This window comes from Schistocerca gregaria, chromosome 5 (genome assembly GCF_023897955.1).
Source record: "Schistocerca gregaria isolate iqSchGreg1 chromosome 5, iqSchGreg1.2, whole genome shotgun sequence".
NCBI classification, from domain to species: domain Eukaryota; kingdom Metazoa; phylum Arthropoda; class Insecta; order Orthoptera; family Acrididae; genus Schistocerca; species Schistocerca gregaria.
This window is the reverse complement of record NC_064924.1, coordinates 528,201,420-528,222,571: the sequence shown is the minus strand read 5'-3', so window position 1 is coordinate 528,222,571 and position 21,152 is coordinate 528,201,420. Positions and strand designations below refer to the sequence as shown.

Here is a 21,152-nt window from a genome sequence, read left to right as displayed (position 1 = left end):
AAAATTCAACAAGGTAACAAGTAATGGAATTTCAAAAGCCGTGCAGCACTTCAGCAATGCAGCTCAGACAAAACATTCAGTTATGTATTCCTAAAACAAGGGACATCCTTTGAAAGGTATACTGATTTAAATTATGTTCCCCTTCTCAGAAAGAAGAAAGTGCCCGAAATAGGTGGATACGTCGTTCGAGAAAATGGCCATGGTCTTACGTGAATCCATACCTTGGATACGGAACTTCAAATGCTACCGTCTTAAATAGCGGGGCATCTGTACTACAAGTTAACTTTTCTTGATTTAAGAGGGTTGGAACATAAATAGTGGCAACTATTTATTCACAACCGATACAAAAGAGTTACATGTTTGCACCTGTTACTGCCCTTCAAAGGAATCACTAGCGTTGTGCAGAACCCGCTGCCAGCGATGTGGAACGCGTAGTATACCGCCTATTCTGTTGATGGTGCGAATGGAGCTGTCTAGTGCCTGTCGAATCTCTGGAACAGTTCTGAGGCGAATGCCGCGAAGTGGTTCCTTCATCTACGGAATCAAATCAAAGTCACAAGGACTTAGTCCGGGGAGTATGGTGGATGATACAGTACTTCCCAGTCCCATCGACCGAACATAGCCACAGCTTGCGCTGTACGCGCCCGCGCATTGTCGTGCAAGATGATTAGATGGGTTGGCAGAAAGTGTCGCCACTTCTTTCGAAAAGCTGGTCACAGGTGATGCTCCAAAAACAAACATTAATACTGTGCATTGATGGTCTGACACTGTCGTGCTGGCACATTCAATCTTGATCCAACTCTGTTCCTGTTTCGAAAACTTAATGGTACCGTTACCTTAGACTGCTCGCTCACAAGTGACTGTTTCCCTCGATTGTGTGCACGCCGGTGACATTGGACGGGCGAGTCCATTTGCTCGGAGGTAAGGTTAGGTATGCCAACAACGTGCGCTATAAGCGACAATAGTAGATTCCATTGCATAGTGTCTCCACAACAGTGTTGCCACTATTTAAGTTCCAACCTGCGTATAATAGAGAGTAGAGTGCGGAGGAAGTAATCTAAGACAATCATTACGCAAATGTTCCTACAGTGTTACACCCAGCTATGTCAGATCACTAAAATTAACAGCAGTCAGCCTAACAACTTTAAGTGTTCCCGCTAGTGTTGCCTTAGAATTAGGGCGTCGAGCGCTCAAAAAAAAGTAAGATTTACAAATCATGTTTATTTTCTGCCAATGTAGACCGACGGGGAAAGCTGAATAAGCTCTGAATCTCTCACAATTTAAAATTCGTTTGCAATGCATACTAACTTAAAATATGTTTGTTGTGTTGTGATCTTCAGTCCGAAGACTACTTTGATGCAACTCTGCATGCTAATCTATCCTACTAAAGCCCTCTGATCTCTGCATAGTTACCACAATCTGCGTCCATTTGACGCTGTTTACTGTGCTCTACTCCTGATCTGCCTCTGCAGTTTTTACCGCCCACACTTCCTTCCACTACCGTGTTGGCTATTACTTTGTGCTTCACGTTGCGTCCTATCTACCAGTCCCTTCTTTTACTCAAGCTATGCCGTAAATTCCTTTTTTTTTTTTTTTGCCCAATTCGATCTAGCACCTTCTTACTAGTTATTCTCTCCATCCACCTAATCTTCAGCATATTTACGGCAGCACCGTATTTCAAAAGCTTCTGTTCTCCTCTTATCTGAACTGCTCATCGTCCACGTTTAACTTACCTACAAGCCTACAATCCAGACATATACATTCGAAAAAGACTTCCTGACATTTCAGTTTATATCCGATGCTAAGATTTTTTTTCTTTCAGAAATGCTTTCCCTGCTACTGCCTACTGCCAGTCTGCGTTTCACATAGTTCAGTGACACTCATGCACTCCTTTTAGTGTCTCGTTTCTTAATCGATCGACTGAACTGTATAGATGTTACCTTGAGAAGATATTTGAAGAGTTCTGCTTTGAAAGTAAACACACTTTCGTTTTTACCTTATAAATGAACTTTATTTGTCGAGTCAAAATTCGTCTTGCTGTAAGAGACTAGGATGTATGGTTGATTCACACGGATGTCAGCGAGCGCGACACTGTTGGTACTTTTTTTTTTTTTTTTTTGACAGTTCTCGAGCATCTCAGCTAAGAACACTTGAGCTTATTTAAGGAGCACAACAGTGACAGGGCTGTTTATTACGTATCGCAGTTTCTAGCATATCAAATAGGTTTTGCAGCAACTGAAGTGTGTTTTTTGTGCCTACCACTGGGCAGTTGAAATACGTATTCTCTCCAACACTAATGCCATTTCCTAAAGTTACACTGGCGCATTTCAGTGGAATTTTGCTGTAAAAAGTACTTTTCCGCATAACGTTTCCCCAAAATGTATTTCAAACGCTTCAAGGTACAAGATCCGGAGACCTTCGTGTGAAAACCTCCTCAGCATCTAACTGAAAGGAAACAGCATGTATAGTCAACAACTGGCGAGAGATTTTTTGTTTTTTCTTAGCAGAATTTCTTTTTGCGTCAGTTCGCAGTGTATCCGCAACATTTCGGAACGGCATACAGTCTTCCGGCGAATACTGTGGTGGAGGGAGTCTGATAGTTTCCAAGTTTTTACAAAGAACCAACAAATAGCATTAAGGCTGGACAGACGATACTCGCGTTCGAACAGGCTCGAGATTTCCCGATATGCCGCAGCAGTCGATACCGTATCGAGCCTGCTCGAACAATATTTGTCTCGCGCGACACGAGCGCAAAACCATAGGCGATAAACTACGAACTCGCTACGCCAGGCTATTGCTCTAGTGAAACACAGGAGGAATTAGCATTAAATCCTACTACCGTAGAAACTCCTGTTGCGTTTGATCAGCAAATCTGCAAAAAGAATTCTTAGGCGGTATTACGGACGATATACAAACGTTTAGGCTGATTTTTATGTTACGCCAGCAATCAGTGGCAAAAACGTTGTCCTTAAAAAAAATATTGCTTGGATGCGGACTCAGTGCAATATTTTATTCTATTATTAGAGACTCATGTTTTGCCAAGTAGGCTCATATGTTAAGCTTTTAATCAGCTTGAAGAAGTGATGGTAACATTTAAGATGAAATATCAAAGAAATTTAATCAAGAATTAAATGGCTAATAAACGAAATAAACCACATTATACTGCCTGAAATTGCGATCACAAGAATAAAATAGAGTGACAAGTCCCATCGTGCAGATATACCAACAGATGTCACTAGGTTGTGAGGCCACCGAAAGATCGATTACAACCCGAGATTTCTCAAGCTGTGTGACGTACGCTTCTGGACCCGTTCGAGTCGTGCTGAAGCACAGCAGTAGATGGTGCAATTGTGATGCTATGCTACTGAAGTTTTAAAATTTCTCATTTAATATTATTAAAACAATGGGAGCCCAAAATATTTATTGGCCGAGAAGCCTGTGTAGCGTATGTGTTGAAAGACACCGTTACCGGAATTTCTCAAAAAAGTTACCGCTGGATGACAATGCTTCGAATCGCTTCGTTAAACCTTAGATTATCAGCCAACTTAAGAAATATACAGTTTGTAATTGGTTTGCAGAATTTCGTCGTGTTTACTTCAGCAATGAATTTCGTTAATATCTACTAAACAAGGCCATTGGGACATTCATACGGATATCGAAGATTACAGTACATTCGATTCTGCATGTACATTTCGCTGTTTGGAAAAAAAATGCCGTTTCAGGAGAGAAAACTTGCACATATTCTTACAAGCAGGAAACTAAGCAGCAATCAACTGTTTTGGTGTTTGGAAATGACCGCTTATTTCTTTGGATGCGCTAGACGTGTCGCGACCATTGTATTATAGGGTAGAACAGTTAGTGCTCAGTAGTGTATAATATGTTTTTCCCCATTCATCCACGAAATTAGAAACAACATCGGAAAACCTCACATCGTTCAGCCCATGACAATGCCATCCGCCACACGGCGTATCAAAGAATATCAAGTCAGTATCACATTACCTTATACATGGCCTAACGACTACTTTTTGTTTCTTATGACAAAGAAAATATCCGTGGACAGCGATTTTCTCACCACAAGAAACTGATGAATCCTTCCAAAATCACATTCTTGAGGAACGAGTGGGTGTAAAAGAGTATCAATTATACCCCCCTCCCCAAAAAAAATCTAGATTTGCATCTAAATAGCACTTAAGTAGTGTATATTCATGGACGATTATCATTATCATCATTATTGTTATTATTCGAATTTGTCTAACTCAGGACGATGTGAAACAACTGAGTTATGACACCATATTCTTTTCCTTTTTCTGGCATGCCAATATTTCTGCCACTCTTGCTCTCTGTTGTTCTTTCTTCTGCCCATGTATTTCTTCTGTTCTTTTGTTTCTTCTCCTGGAAACCCTTGATTTTTTTGTTTCTTCTTCCTGAATTTATGTTTGTTTTCTATTTCTTAGTCTGTCTGTTATTTCCAACTCCTGTATATCTTTCTTAATTTCTATAAACCATGAAATTCGGATTTTGTGAAAGAATTTGGATTTGTTTGTCAGTCGCTTGTTATCCATTCTTTTTCAGTGACCCTTAAATGTAATTCTCCACCCTCTCAGAGTATCTATTCCCAGTTTTTCATACACTCCGTTGGTGCTTCTCAGTTGTCAAATCCCATTTTCGTACTTTGGACCCAAACATTTTCGAATTATTCTTTTCTATTTCTTCTCCATATGTAGGCTTTGTTCATGGTAAGGCATTCGGAGACTTAGACACCCGTTTTAATCATCACATTGTAGTTCCTCAGTTTTGTTTTAGTAGACGAGGAATATCTGTTGTAAATGTGCTTTGTTAAGTGAAATGAAATTTCAGTCTTTTATGTCTCTATTTATGGTAGCTGCTTTGTCTAGACAGTTTGGCTGGATTATTAGTCTATATATTATGATTCCACATACTTTGGTGCAGCCTTAACCCGTTGGTCATGTGTACAATTTTGTCAAACGAAATTTGTGAGCTAGCTGTTCCTGCTACTTTTTTCTGCTACTTGGAGTATGTTTATCACTTTGTTACTTATGGTAGGTCCTCATCTAAGATTGCTAAACGATGAGCGAAAATTAAGCAGTCAGATTGAAGGTTCCCAAATTCTTTCTTCCAAGTTTCACTTTATTTATTCCCTCTTGTTCTGCTCTTTTTCTCCACTCGTTTTACTTTCTCCAAAACGCAATTGAATGAAAATCGAGATAGTCCATTTCCCTGCCTGAGCGCCTGATTTTGGCCTAATTTCGATGGATTTTGATATTTCACAAAAAAATTGAACTTCAGAAATTTTATTATTGAAAGTTTGCTTATTCGATTGTTTGTTAGCTCCAGGTTCTTTTGGGACATGAATAGTGAGTATGAGTATGGACAATATTATTTTTCATTTGTGATGTAATAAGTATATGATTTCACGAGAGATGGCTCAGGGTATGGCTATTCAGCATCCATTATATGCCTTGGTTTTCAAGTGGTACGGAAATTATAGGTCTGGTTGTTCGGCAGGGCAAGAAGCGAGTTTGATTTGCGAACATTTTCTCTTTTTAGGGGGAGGGGGCAGCTTCCGTCTTCAGCCCTTCGTTGAGTATTCCTTTGGTTATAGTGCTTTATTAAAATTGCACACAGCGTCTTGTTTAGGACTTATAATGTTTCCGGAGCTATTGCATTTGACAGATTTGGCCTCTAAAGCCAGAGAAATATTATGAAGCATAAATACATGCCAATCTCAAAACCCGAACAATTTTTATATGGAATACATTTTTCTGTAGTTTGCTTCAACATGCACGACACTATCATTAAGGATTAAATTATTGCCCTTAATTTATATAATAGACGATTTAACAATCGCGCTGCTCTGTAAGTTTGCTATATAATGCAGCTGCAAGCCCGCTAAACTAGCATCCAAGAACAAATTTAGTCTTCCTCTAGTTCACTTAAAGTGATCAAGACAAAAGTAGGCATAATTCCTGGATATAGAGGAACGTTCGATATGAGTCGTCGGTTTTTCCGCCTCAAATGTGCTAAGCTACAGGTTAGTCTGTCACCAAAACCAGGTTTTCTCAGTATCAACTTCTTTGGGTTCGCCAACTCACGATCAAATTGTTACCTTGCAACCTAACCTAGATCTCGGCCGAAACTTCAGATCAGATCAGATTGTGACCACAACCAGGTTTTTCAATTATCACTACCAAACTGCTATCTAGAGGTCGGGCTAAGCTACAGAATAGTGTCACAACACCCAGTTTTTCTTCCTTTTTTTCTTTCACGTTATCTGGCTTTGCAACACTCAACAAACCGTGATCGTTTCTTAGCTTTGATTACTGATAATAACTCGATACCTGTGCCTATGAGTTTAATTTGTACACCACAGCACTCAAGATGATCATTATGTGATTGAAAATCGATTTTGCTGTCAATAAACCATCAATGTTACGACCAACGCTGACCTTCCTTCTTCTCTAAACTGTGAAGATATACACCAAACGGTGACGTGACACCATGGAATTACGGCACTCAACAAAGCCAACAACTCGTATCGAACATCCTCCTAGACCCCATTACCTTTTAGAAGGACACGACTGAGTTCCCCCCTTATACACTCCTGGAAATGGAAAAAAGAACACATTGACACCGGTGTGTCAGACCCACCATACTTGCTCCGGACATTGCGAGAGGGCTGTACAAGCAATGATCACACGCACGGCACAGCGGACACACCAGGAACCGCGGTGTTGGCCGTCGAATGGCGCTAGCTGCACAGGATTTGTGCAGCGCCGCCGTCAGTGTCAGCCAGTTTGCCGTGACATACGGAGCTCCATCGCAGTCTTTAACACTGGTAGCATGGCGCGACAGCGTGGACGTGAACCGTATGTGCAGTTGACGGACTTTGAGCGAGGGCGTATGGTGGGCATGCGGGAGGCCGGGTGGACGTACCGCCGAATTGCTCAACACGTGGGGCGTGAGGTCTCCATCGTCGAGGGGACACTGAATAGTGCACGGTACATCCAAACCGTCATCGAACCCATCGTTCTACCATTCCTAGACCGGCAAGGGAACTTGCTGTTCCAACAGGACAATGCACGTCCGCATGTATCCCGTGCCACCCAACGTGCTCTAGAAGGTGTAAGTCAACTACCCTGGCCAGCAAGATCTCCGGATCTGTCCCCCATTGAGCATGTTTGGGACTGGATGAAGCGTCGTCTCACGCGGTCTGCACGTCCAGCACGAACGCTGGTCCAACTGAGGCGCCAGGTGGAAATGGCAGGGCAAGCCATTCCACAGGACTACATCCAGCATCTGTACGATCGTCTCCATGGGAGAATAGCAGCCTGCATTGCTGCGAATGGTGGATATACACAGTATTAGTGCCGACATTGTGCATGCTCTGTGCATGCTCTGTTGCCTGTGTCTATGTGCCTGTGGTTCTGTCAGTGTGATCATGTGGTGTATCTGACCCCAGGAATGTGTCAATAAAGTTTCCCCTTCCTGGGACAATGAATTCACGGTGTTCTTATTTCAATTTCCAGGAGTGTACTTTACTAAGACGAGCATTTACTTCCCCTAGGCGGCGGTAGGACGTTTTAGTTTACCGCTTGTCAAAGCATTATTAAGCCAAGGGGAATCTTCGACGTAAAATGTAGTGCCAACCTTTTGTGAATATTTAGTAAAATTTCTCTTTACGTAGTTGGCTAATGATAATTCAGTTCTGAACGAAATATAATTTTAGCTCGTTAAAGATATACTACTATTGGTAAGAGAATTCTTTTTCACTATACAGCATTTTTGCCTGTGTTACCGCAGGAGGAAAGTACGTGCCACGTGCCATTCTTGTGGACTTGGAACCTGGAACGATGGACTCAGTACGGTCTGGCCCCTTCGGCCAGCTCTTCCGTCCGGACAACTTCGTGTTCGGACAGAGCGGCGCGGGCAACAACTGGGCGAAGGGTCACTACACAGAAGGCGCCGAGCTGCTGGAGTCCGTGCTGGAAGTGGTCCGGAAGGAGGCGGAGAACTGCGACTGCCTCCAGGGCTTCCAGCTGACCCACTCTCTGGGCGGCGGCACCGGCTCCGGCATGGGGACGCTGCTCATTGCCAAGATCAGGGAGGAGTACCCCGACCGCATTATGAACACCTTCAGCGTCGTGCCATCGCCTAAGGTCAGCTCCTAAGACCATTTCAAGTTAAGCTCTACATTCACGGCGGCCCAAACTGTCGGAAACGTCCCCAACCAATCCCACACCCACCCTCACCGAAGGTTTCTGTTTAGACGGTAGCATTTTTCACTACTTAATAGCACATGTCAGTCGGTGGCTCTTTTAAAGTTCCAGGCTACTGATCCAGAGGTCTTCGGTAATACCCTAGTCAGTCCAAGGACTATAATCTGCAACTTTTCACTTCTGGCAGCGTTTGTTGATGTGGAAAATGCCAACTTAACCGTAGTTCGGAATCCGCGTTAAACTGTAGGTCCTCATACAACTAAATGGGTAAGTCAGCTAAAAAAAAAAAAAAAAAAAAAAAAAAAAAAAAAAAAAAAAACTAGTGGAAGCCGACCTCGGGGAAGATCAGTTTGGATTCCGTAGAAATACTGGAACACGTGAGGGAATACTGACCTTACGACTTATCTTAGAAGAAAGATTAAGGAAAGGCAGACCTACGTTTCTAGCATTTGTAGACTTAGAGAAAACTTTTGACAATGTTGACTGGAATACTCTCTTTCAAATTCTAAAGGTGGCAGGAATAAAATACAGGGAGCGAAAGGCTATTTACAATTTGTACAGAAACCAGATGGCAGTTATAAGAGTCGAGGGACATGAAAGGGAAGCAATGGTTGGGAAGGGAATAAGACAGGGTTGCAGCCTCTCCCCGATGTTATTCAATCTGTATATTGAGCAAGCAGTAAACGAAACAAAAGAAAAATTCGGAGTAGGTATTAAAATCCATGGAGAAGAAATAAAAACTTTGAGGTTCGCCGATGACATTGTAATTCTGTCAGAGACAGCAAAGGACTTGGGAGAGCAGTTGAATGGAATGGACAGTGTCTTGAAAGGAGGATGTAAGATGAACATCAACAAAAGCGAAACGAGGATAATGGAATGTAGTCGAATTAAGTCGGGTGATGCTGAGGGAATTAGATTAGGAAATGAGACTCTTAAAGTAGTAAAGGAGTTTTGCTATTTGGGAAGCAAAATAACTGATGATGGTCGAAGTAGAGAGGATATAAAATGTAGACTGGCAATGGCAAGGAAAGCGTTTCTGAAGAAGAGGAATTTGTTAACATTGAGTATAGATTTAATTGTCAAGAAGCCATTTCTCAAAGTATTTGTATGGAGTGTAGCCATGTATGGAAGTGAAACATGGACGATAAATAGTTTGGACAAGAAGAGAATAGAAGCTTTCGAAATGTGGTGCTACAGAAGAATGCTGAAGATTAGATGGGTAGATCACATAACTAATGAGGAAGTATTGAATAGGATTGGGGAGAAGAGAATCTTTGTGGCACAACTTGACCAGAAGAAGGGATCGGTTCGTAGGACATGTTCTGAGGCATCAAGGGATCACCAATTTAGTATTGGAGGGCAGCGTGGAGGGTAAAAATCGTAGAGGGAGACCAAGAGATGGATACACTAAGCAGATTCAAAAGCATGTAGGTTGCAGTAGGTACTGGGAGATGAAGAAGCTTGCACAGGATGGAGTAGCATGGAGAGCTGCATCAAACCAGTCTCAGGACTGAAGACAACAACAACTATAGCTCTGAGCACTACGGGACTCAACTGCTGAGGCCATCAGTCCCCTAGAACTTAGAACTACTTAAACCTCAGGACATCACACACATCCATGCCCGAGGTAGGATTCGAAACTGCGACCGTAGCGATCGCGCGGTTCCAGACTGTAGCGCCAGAACCGCTCGGCCACCATCGGACGGCAAGTCAGCTCAAAGATTAGAGGAAGGCAACGTGCATACCACGTCTAATAGAAGCAAGCCTAGTGAATCAATGTGGTGTTAAAACCAACCTTCGTGTTGATGGCAGCTTCACCATTACCTTGGTGGCAACTGTAACATGAAGAGGCTAGTGTTAATCAACCTCGCCACAAACATATAAAGAAGGAATGATGCGTTCAATCTAATCTAGGACTAATCATCAAGCTATGGATCACAACCGTCAGCCTCAGGAGCTGCAGGAATAGCACGAGATTGCTTGACTTGCTCACAATCAAGCCGATGAGGTCTTGTCATTCTATTGTGAAGAGGCTAGTGTTCCTACATTAGCAGTGATGTCAGTTATAACCGTCAAGTACTAAGTATTCACAACTATGATGCACAAAACTTTAGTTCAGACTACATCGTAATGATAACTTCCATTTTTTAAATTTTTTTACCGCCTGTGTTTCTCCTCAACTATAGCTTGAATCTGCACTGGTTTGTAAAACATGTTTGCAACTTGCTTCGATGAAACTCGAGCCATACATAGAAAAAACTGCTACAGTATGTTACAGAAAGTAATTGATGGAAGGTAATTGACAGAAATACGCGAGGAGACAAATAGAGATGCAAAAAAATAGTGTTCAAATGTGTGTGAATTCCTAAGGGACCAAATCCCTAGACTTACACACTATTTAAACTAACTTACGCTAAGAACAACACACACACCCATGCCTGAGGGAGGATTCTAACCTCCGGCGGGAGGGGCCGCGCAATCCGTGACGTGGCACCTCAAAACGCGCGGCCGCTAAACGCGGCTACAGATGACACTTTTACGAGGGGCGTTTTAAAAGTCCGTGCAAAAATAACAACTACTTACGTGTTTGGGGTAAACCGTTTTTATTTTTCGACGTAGTCTCCTTTTAGACTTATACACTTCGTCCAACGCTGTTCTAATTTGTTGATCCCTTCCGAATAATAGGAATTGTCTAAGTCTGCTAAATAACTATTAGCTGCTGCAATCACCTCCTCGTTTGATTAAATTCTTTGTCCCGCCAGCCATTTCTTCAAATTGGGGAACAAAGTCTGGAGAATAGGGTGGATGTGAAACGAGTTGGAATCTTAGTTCCATTAATTTTGCGACCAAAACTGCTGAGGTGTGTGCTGGTGCATTGTCGTGGTGGAAAAGGACGTTTTTGCTGTCCAATAACCGGCGGTTTTCTTGCAGCTCGGTTTTCAAACGGTCCAATAAGGATGAATAATTTGCACTTGTAATAGTTTTATTCTTTTCCAGATAGTCGATGAGGGTTGTCTCTTGCGAATCCCAAAAGACAGTCGCTATAACCTTTCTGGCTGAAGGAATGGTCTTTGCCTTTTTCAGTGCAGATTCTCCCTTGGTAACCCATTGTTTAGATTGTTGTTTGGTCTCAGGAGTATAGTAATGTGTCCATGTTTCATCCACAGTGACGATTCTTCTTGAATCCTGCGGATTCTTCCTGAACAATCCTTGCAACACTTCACACAATTCCTTTTTTGGTCAAGCGTGAGCAATCGCGGAACCCACCTTGCGGACAGCTTTCTCATGTCCAAATGTTTATGCAAAATATTATGTACCCGTTCATTCCAGGTGCCCACAGCACTAGCAATGTCACGCACTTTAACTCTTCTGTCATCCATTTTATCAGTGATTTCTGGAGTCGTAACCTCCACAGGGCGTCCACAAGGTTCAGCTTCACTTGTGCCCATATGGCCACTCCGAAAATTTTGAAACCACTAAAAACTGTTCTATTCGAAGGTGCAAAGTCACCGTAATTTTCATCACTTCTATTTAGTCTCCTGAGGCGTTTTGACTTTCATAAAGTAATGTTTAATCACCACACGAAATCCTTTTTCGTCCATTTTTTGACAATCACTCGACGTCCTCGATTCACACGAACGCCATAAACAAAGAAATAGACCAATATGGCTGTAACTTGGTGTGCGTTCTTTCCAAAGATGCTGCTAACTAAACATGACCTCGATATGCGCCGGTGATGCCATCTCTCGGACTTTCCACGGGCCCCTCGTATTCAAAGACAATAACAGCACTAAGTCACCGCAATTAATGATGCTCCCCCAGTCATTACAAAAGGCGGTACATGGTTCTTAATGCGTGTGCGATCACCACAGACAGGACAGCAGTGCGTGTGTGTGGTCTGCAACGTGCACCCATGCTGGCACAAGGTTGGTAAGGAGTTCTTGTGGTATGGCGTGCCATTTCTCCACCAGTGCGGTCAACTGCAGAATGGTCGTTAGTGTATGTGGACGTTCAGCAGTACGTCTCTACCGCATCCCATAGATGCTCGATGGAATTAAAATCGGGGGAACGGTCAGACCAGTCCATTCACCAAATATCATCTAGTTCCAGCAGTTCCTCCATCTGCGCTCTTTTATGGCACACATATTGTTCTACGCTTCCCGATAATAAATTACGGGACGTAAAACCTTTTCCCTGTGCTTGGACCTCTTCCTCCCGAGTTCGTCGCCGGGAGGAGGTAATTTTAACTAGACTCCAGATAGGGTACTGTCTTTTTAGCCATCTACATCTTTTAAGTGACGATCCTCCCTCACTTTGTCTCCACTGGTCTCAACCGTGGACGGTGAGACACCTTTAACTTCAGCACCCCTATTTTAATCTACGCGCCCGGTTACAGCTGTCGCCTGATATATCTTCCCTTCCTGCAGATGACACGCGCTCAGCTGATCACGTCCTTGAGTTTATCAGTATCAGTGAGATGACATCGGTCATTTGAAGCTCTTTTTGGGGGACAACAACCCCCCCCCCCCCTTCTTCAATAGTAGTCTTCTAAGATTTCCTTCCGTTTTTAGTTTCCCTCTTTTCTGAGTTTCTCTTCCATTGCTAATGGAATGGGCGCTTATGATCGTAACAGTTTTGCGCCCTGAATCCATACCCAAAAAAATGTGACAGAAGTGCAACCCTGCCGCAGACTGCTGCAGATTTCAAGGCTGCGCCATCAACAGGTGTCAGTGTGCGAATCATTCAACGAAACATTATCGATATGAGCTTTCGGAGCCAAAGAGCACTCGTGTATCCTTGATGACTGCACGACACAAAGCTTTACGCCTCGCCTGGACCTGTGAACACTGACATTGGACTGTTCATGACTGAAAACATGTTGCCTTGTCGGAAGAGTCTTGTTCCCAATTGTATCGAGCGGATGGACGTGCACGGGTATGGAGAAAACCTCATGAATCCATGGACCCTGCATGTCAGCAGGGGACTGTTCAAGCAGGTACAGGTTCTGTAATGGTGTGGGGCGTATGGAGTTGAATGATATGGGACCCCTGATGCGTCTAGATACATACGTAAGCATCCTGTCTGATCACCTGCATCCACTCATGCGTATTGTGCATTCCGACGGACTCGGGCAATTCCAGCAGGACAATGCGACCAACTCACTCGTCCAGAATTGCTACAGAGTGGCTCCAGAAACACTCTTCTGAGTTTAAACACTTCTGCTGGCCATCGAGCACCCCAGACATTATTGAGCATACCTGGGATGATTTCCAACGTGCTGTTCAGAAGAGATCTCCACCCCCTCGTACTCTTACGGATTTATGGACAGCCTGCAGGATTCATGGTGTCAGTTCCATCTAGCACTACTTCAGACATTAGTCGAGTCTATGCCATATCGTGCTGTGGCACTTCTGCGAGCTCGCGGAACCCTACACGATATTAGGCAGGTGTAACAGTTTCTTTGACTCTTCAGTGTATATTAAAATTTGTCTGGTTATTCCAATAACTGGGGAAAAGTGCACAGCACTCGCTACGTTCTTTTCGAGATAGATACAGCTCATTCAGATGCATTCGGCGTCTACTTACGGGCGAAGGCCACAGTGCAGCACTCTATCTCCAGGCATAGAGGCGTCGTGGCATCCATCCCGCCCAAAAAGGTTACTTACCACCCTGACAGATTCTAACCTAACGTAACCTCCTTGATACCGCAAAAAAAAGGGGGCTCGGACGCACTCTTACCAAGCGGTCAGCCGATGTTAATTTTTATTTTCTAGGCAATTTTTTGCACCATACAATAGTCCCAACGAGTTGGGAGAATTTGTATCTGCTGCAAATTGCATAACATCGTTTATGCATGCAATAGATTCTTCAGGCGTATTAGTTTTTCTAGGGACATCATTTTGCTCCTCTTCTTCCTTTGTTTCTTCATCATCCTCTTTGTTGCGGCTTTCTATTAAACCTGTTGCTCAAGTGAAAGTGGAGTGAGTTGACAGAAAGACATCACATCGAATGTAATTATTTGCAGTACATGAAATGTTTCGCATTTTCATTAAGTCAGCAATTGCTCCTGCATTTTCTTGAACTTCGATGGTCACAGAAGTCTTGTTCTTGACCCCCAAACCCCGCTTTGTTGAAGCACTTAGTGACAGTTTCGAGTTTTATTTCCTTTACAGCCAAGCCAATCCAATTTACTGCACCCAGGACAGGAACCGACCGTGCAAGAGCTAACGCACTTTCGGCTTCTTCAACAATTAAGAATAAGAGATTGCATCAGTAATAGCCTATAATTTCACTTAGATGTGTAAATAACCCCCTGGTCCATGGGTTATGTGAGGCTGGTTGAACATGGAGGGAACGAAGCCAATTTCACGTTTGATAACGTTACTTTCGGGTGGTAGGTTGCATTGTCTAGGAAAAGGAGAACTTGGCGATTTCCTTTTTTCGTTTTGGCATTGAAAGAGCACAGCCATTTTTCCATAAGACCACTCACCATCCATGACTTTTTATAACTTCGCCATGTAGCTGGAAGCGTATTGGCGTCTATGTATTTGAAACAACGCGGTTTTGCCGCCTTTCCAGTCACCAGTGGCTTCTCCATTTCACTTAACATGTTTGCACACAGCAGTACAGTGAGTCATCGGACATTTTTCCGCCGTTGCACTTATCACCTTGAGCTGCTAGCGATATTGAAGGCAGCGCACGATAAAACAGTCCCTTTTCATTGGCACTGAACAAGTCTTTCGGGTCATAATTCACTAATAAGTTAGGCAGTATTCTCTCCCATTCTGTTGCTACACTTTCTAGCACATCCTTAGCTTCCCCAAACACTTCATTCCTCACGATGTTGTGCCTAGAATTGAAGCTATCCAGCCATCCTGTGGATGCCATAAACTCCATAATTCCAAGCTCTTTAGCGACTTTCAGAGCCTCACTCTGCAACATTTGTCCAGGTTGAGGTAAGATTTTTACCCGCGCACTTACGAACCATTCCCACACTATTTCGTTAATTTCTTCATTTCCGGTCATCTTCGTCTTTCTTTTCATCTGCCCGTTCTCTTTCATCCATTCATCCCGAATCTTATCCTTGTTTCTTAAAGTTTTCATAAATTTGTGTTTTACCGCATTTGGAACGCAACATAATTTCGCGCACAGAGAGTTTGTCTTTTTCACTCGCCTCGATTACATTAATCGTTTCGCTAGTGTTAACGACACATACCGTTTGTTCCACATCATGTTACAGCATCTTAACCTTTAACTGGTGATGTGTGGTGTTCACAACACCCTCAAGCCTAATAATGTCAGAACAAGGAAGAAAAATATAGTAACTCAGCATCCTGGTACCAAGCTAATTGCTAAAGACTACAAGACTGCTGTAGAATGCTTTGATGTGTTCATAAATGAGCAAATAATTCGCTCAATAGAAGAGTGCACCAACATTTATATTGATCGCTTTGAGGCCTTCTACAAGAACAAAAATAGATGCCGGAAAACAGATGTAATAGAAATTTGATCTTTCATTAGACTATTTATAATTGCTGGTTCTTATAGAGCAGTTAAAATGATTTTACAAGATCTGTTTTCTTCGCAAGGACTAGGAGTAGAAATATTTCACACTACTATGTCACTGGACAGATTTTTGTTCCTTATGAGGTGTTAGAGATTTGATAATATTCATGATAGAGGGCAACGTAAGGAACTGGATGAAAGAGCTGCAGTACGGCAAGTATTCACCTTATTCAACGAAAACAGTGAAATGCATACAGCCTTATGCCATACTTGATGAATAACAGGTTCCCTTTAGAGGTAAATATCCCTTTTTGGTGTAATTTCGTAGCAAACCAGCTAAATACGGAATAAAAATGCAGACATTACGTGATGCAAGGACTTGGTATCCATCTCAGATGGAAGTGTATGAGGGAAAACAGTCTGAAGGGCCTTTCCAAGTTACTAATTCAGGTAAAGACGTCGTTTTGAGGCTTACTGAGGGGCTTCAAGGAACTGGACGAAATATACCCACAGATAACTGGTACTCTACTATCTTGCTCGCTGAAGAATTACTGAAAAAGCGGCTAACACTTGTTGGCACAATAAGCAAAAATAAGCCTCAGCCTCTACTGAATTGACTGTCATAAAAGGGAGAGAAACTGCAAATACAATTTTTGCTTACAAAGGGGACTTGTGTTCCTAAAAAAGGTAAAAATGTTATACTGATGTCGACAATGTATCCAAATTCCAAGAGTATTGACACTACAACAGGAGACAGAAAGAAACTTGAGATCATTACCTTCTAAAACCTTACAAAAGGCGGAGATGATGCAGTTGACAAGATGTCTGCAACATACACCGTAGTAAGAAGAACAAAACGATGGTCATTAGCAGTGTTCTTTCGGATGGTAGATACTGCTTGCATTAATGCTCAAATTATAATGAAGAGCAACATCCCCAGTTTTGCTGCGGAAAGAAGGCAATTTATAAGACAGGTGGGGCAGGAGCTTGTGCATCCTCAGGTTTTAAAAAGAGCTTCAAACTGGGTTGTACCAAGATCCATCCGGCTGAAGGCGGCTAAGATCTCAAATATGGAAGAGTTTATTCCAGCAGTTCAAAGTAATAAACCCACATCAGGAAGATGCACAGTTTGTCCAAGAAATGCTGACAAAAATCAAGTTCTTCTGTTGCAACTGTAACCAATTTTGGTTTTTAAATCATATGAAGAACATCTGCAGTAAATGTATCAATTCAGAATCTTCTTTCAGTGATGATGAAAATGTTCAGCGTTGAAACGTGATTTTTCTCTAGGCTTTTGACAAGAATGATTGTTTTAAGTTATATAAATACGTCTGTTGCTTTGTCTGTTAATATCTCTCTATAATTTTAAAATGGTTGAAGCTTTTCTTGTTTGATTAATTTGAAAAACAGTATGTATACGAACTTTTGAAACCATTTCACACAGGTTATTGATTTATCAGTTACGGATAATTATTCGTGTACCTTAGTGATTAAAACTGTACTTAAATGAATTAATAAAAGACTAAATGCAATGTTTACTGTATAATAAACAATTTAAGAAAAAAATCGAAACCTCAGTATCGTATTCATGTAGGGTGCTGTGAACACCCCACGTCCCTAGTTACGTTATGAATGTTCACCTCCCCAGTTAAAGGTTAAACTGCTAGTCAACTGAAACTGGCAGAAAATAATGGCATTGCCGGGTAAACCCATTGTTTAACGGAACAATACCACCTTTTTCACTGCGCACGTTGGAGTAGATTGTTGGTGGAGACGCAACAATTTCCAATAATTAGGAAAACGAGATGCGTCAATAATGAAGAAAACAAGAAAGCCGACAAATAGGGCGCTGGCGAACGAAACGAACTGATGTACTGTACCGACACTGAGCGTAACTTATTCGTTGTTGCACAGAGCGGCGCGATTTTAGGTTTTAGGTCCACACCAGTAGCGCAGCGCTGCGCTGGACCTCTTTTCCTGGTTTTGTGCGTCTTAACAGATGTATTAAAAGTAACGTCCTTGTAGAGTCGTGAATAACTAATGAATTGAATAACTCATGAATTGTAATACAGTAGTACTGCATAGGCTCTTTTCCACATTATACAATGAATTATTAAGTATGTTCTAAGATTTGCTTTCCGTTTCCACGTTCCGCTTTGTACAAAAAGTTAGCATATAAAAGTGCACTGAATGCGTCGGTACTGAAATACTTGTACAATTCGAGCAGATCTCCGAATTATACACGTGCCGATTTGAGCAAGTTATACTGTAGTTCTTCTTCTTGGTTGCACAAACTCATTCCGCCGAGATTACCCGACATTTTTTAAAGCAAGGACGTTTCAAAAACAGTATAGCGTTTACATGGCAGGGAATAACAGACTGTGGAAGAGGAATTCAGGCCGCACTTCAGAATTAAAGTGCATGACCAACCACTAGCGATACTTGGAACACGGTTTACGAAAATCGGATTCAGGAGTGATGGTTCAAATGGTTCTGAGCACTATGGGACTCAACTGCTGTGGTCATTAGTCCCCTAGAACTACTTAAACCTAACTAACCTAAGGACATCACACACATCCATGCCCGAGGCAGGATTCGAACCTGCGACCGTAGCAGTCGCACGGTTCCGGACTGCGCGCCTAGAACCGCGAGACCACCGCGGCCGGCTTTAGGAGTGATGGTTGCGTGGCTGACCACCCGCTGCCTAATGGTTTCTCAAGTGCAGCAATCACATACCTGTAACACGTCGAAACCCCGTTTTCGCTACTAATTGATACGCACTGTATACAAATCTTGCAAGTGGACGCCCATCTCAGCAGTCGTTACTGCTATACATTTGTGTAGAAACCTTCCAGTTACGGAGCCTCTAACGCCCCTCTCAGCTTGGACCTTAAACCGGCCGTGGATAAGACTAACCTATTTCCCCTCGGTCTACAGTTCTGTCTCATTCGAAGTCATGGCTTTCACTCTGTAGTGTTTCCAGCTATCCATTCCTTTATTCTTCTGAGTGAAATCAGTCTGTAGCGCTTTAATTAGGTGAGCTAAAGCAGTGCTAAGGACACTGGGTACACATATCCCAAGAGGGTTTATCTAACCTAGGCATGGGTGAAGATGTCTTACGGCGTACGCCAAAGTTGAAATAAGCATCTTACAGATTCATTTAATTATTATGTGTTGATTAGACTAATTATCCTTTTCATTTATTAAAACTGGCTAATATAATGCTGCATATTAATTTGCTCCACATTCAATTAATATGTGACCATAGCGACTAGAAGAAAAAGTTTGTTGCCTCCGCTAGTTCACAGGTTCCGCCGCGAGATGTCAGTTGCTCCGCTTGTGACCCACGTAAATACATGTTATTACGCCAAACGCTGCACACGAACTTATTCATTCATAAAATTCAAGTAATCATATGAAAATTAGATGGATTTAATTAAATTACCTCAGTAGACATCAGTTGTCAGCTAGTTTGGAAAGTTTCCGGGCAGTCTTGGAAGTTTTTGATGACTTCGAATTTGTTTAATACCAGTGAAAAACCAGCATTTCATATGATGAAGAATCAGCTTTGGAACGACGTCCATCACATGACATTCGGAGCATCCGACGTTAGATATTTCAACATTTATGTGGTCCAAACTATTGAGGCAATCATAAAAAATGTCGCCCCATAAAACGTCCTCACGGAGTTTTACCTCGACTATATTTTCCACCTGCATAAGAATATTGAGGACGCCTTTCGATGGCGATGTGAGCAATGTCTTTTCTATTCGCTATGATGTAATTAATGATGCTGATGTGTCGTTCAGGGTCAAAGCTGAGCACAAAGTTCACGTGCATGAAAAAAGAAGGGAACATTGCCAAATTTTTGAAACTGTTTACATTTCGTTTTGTTGAAAGGGTACTGTGGGGTCCTGCCCACTCGCCAGCTATAGGGTGCCGTAAGGATGCTGCCTTCTTAGATAGCTATACAACAATTCAAACAAAGCTAGTGTCCGTATAGTACTTCTAGTACTGTGCGGCCGAGGCTGGCAGGAGCAGCGCTTATATTCTCTTCGGACAGGGGCCACTCCTGTCGTGGCGCCGTCCTAGGTAGCAGGCTATTGGCTAACGTCGTCTCACAGCCTTCTCTGCTCTTGCATTCTTGTCTTCGTGCCGTCGCTTGTCGATACGCCGTAACAGAGACGAAGGTGTCTGATAATTAAAAATCATTTGAATTTAACCCTTAAACACTTATTCAGGTATGTATTCTTGTGGAAGCTAATGCAGCGAGTAAGAAATTACGTTACCAGCTAAGTATGTACAAATCATACCTGCAGGCCACTGTGCCAAGTGGTTCTAGGTGCTTCAGTCAGGAACCGCGCTGCTGCTGTGGTCCCAGGTTCGAATCCTGCGTTGGGCATGGATGTGTGTGATGTCCTTAGATTTAAGTAGTTCTAAGTCTAGGGGACTGATAATCTTAGATAAGTCCCATAGTGCTTGGAGCCATTTGAAATCATACCCAAGCACACAAAACTGTTTGCATTTTATAACTCTGAAAATTAGCAGGTATACCATTTAACGAGCAAGAAGATGCACAACTGACATTCACACATTCATACTTCAATTTCATAATTAAGGCCATCTCTCTCCAGCCATCACTGTAGATACTCTGAGCCCACGTTCTAACACTGCCAACCACTGGAAGCGATAACTGGAGTCGCTCGATCCTTGGAGTATTCAGTCCTGAGTGGAAACATTCACTCATTTAGGCACTGTTAAATTTTTATTGTTGACTGCACTCTTGGTATCTCCAGTAATCACCCTTCTTGTCTTTCCGATATCTGTTTTTTATTTAGAGCCAATAAGTAGCTTTCAGTTATGTTTTTCATCCATGTATATGAACAAGTGTTTACTTAAAAGTGAACTTTGTGTCTGTATCGATATGTTCATTGTGGCGTGGGGATAGAATCAATCATATGACTGGGTAAAAGGTGATCAAGATTAATTCAGTGCAATACACAGCATATACAAGAATGATTCATACTCTGAAACTACATTACATTAATTCCAAGAAAAGCAACAAATGGCGATCAATATTTCTTGTGACAAAACACTTCCGAAAAGTGACAGTTTGTATTTAAAAATCTGAAATTAAGTCATCAATTTAAAAAATGTACACTATGTGATCAAAAGTATCCGGACACCTCCAAAAACATAGGTTTTTTCAGTAGTCATTGACATGGTGAGAGAGCAGAATGGGGCACTCCGCAGACCTGACGGACTTCAAATGTGGTCAGCTTTGTCGAGCTGTATCTTCAAACACAATTTCAGAAATGTACCTTAATCCTGTCACTGTAGATGACATTCAAAAAAATCATCATCTCTCTAAAAAGTAAGAACACTGCAGGGGTTGATAATATTTCTAGT

General features: G+C 42.3%; 1 protein-coding gene across 1 annotated transcript in view; it reads left to right on the top strand.

Annotated features, from left to right (window-relative positions):
- LOC126272822 (tubulin beta chain-like) overlaps positions 1-21,152 on the top strand; it is a 59,624-nt gene that overhangs the window by 1,710 nt on the left and 36,762 nt on the right. Inside the window, exon 3 of the mRNA XM_049976018.1 lies at positions 7,822-8,177. Coding sequence (XP_049831975.1) covers positions 7,822-8,177 — 356 coding nt within the window. The remainder of the gene's footprint in view (positions 1-7,821; positions 8,178-21,152) is intronic.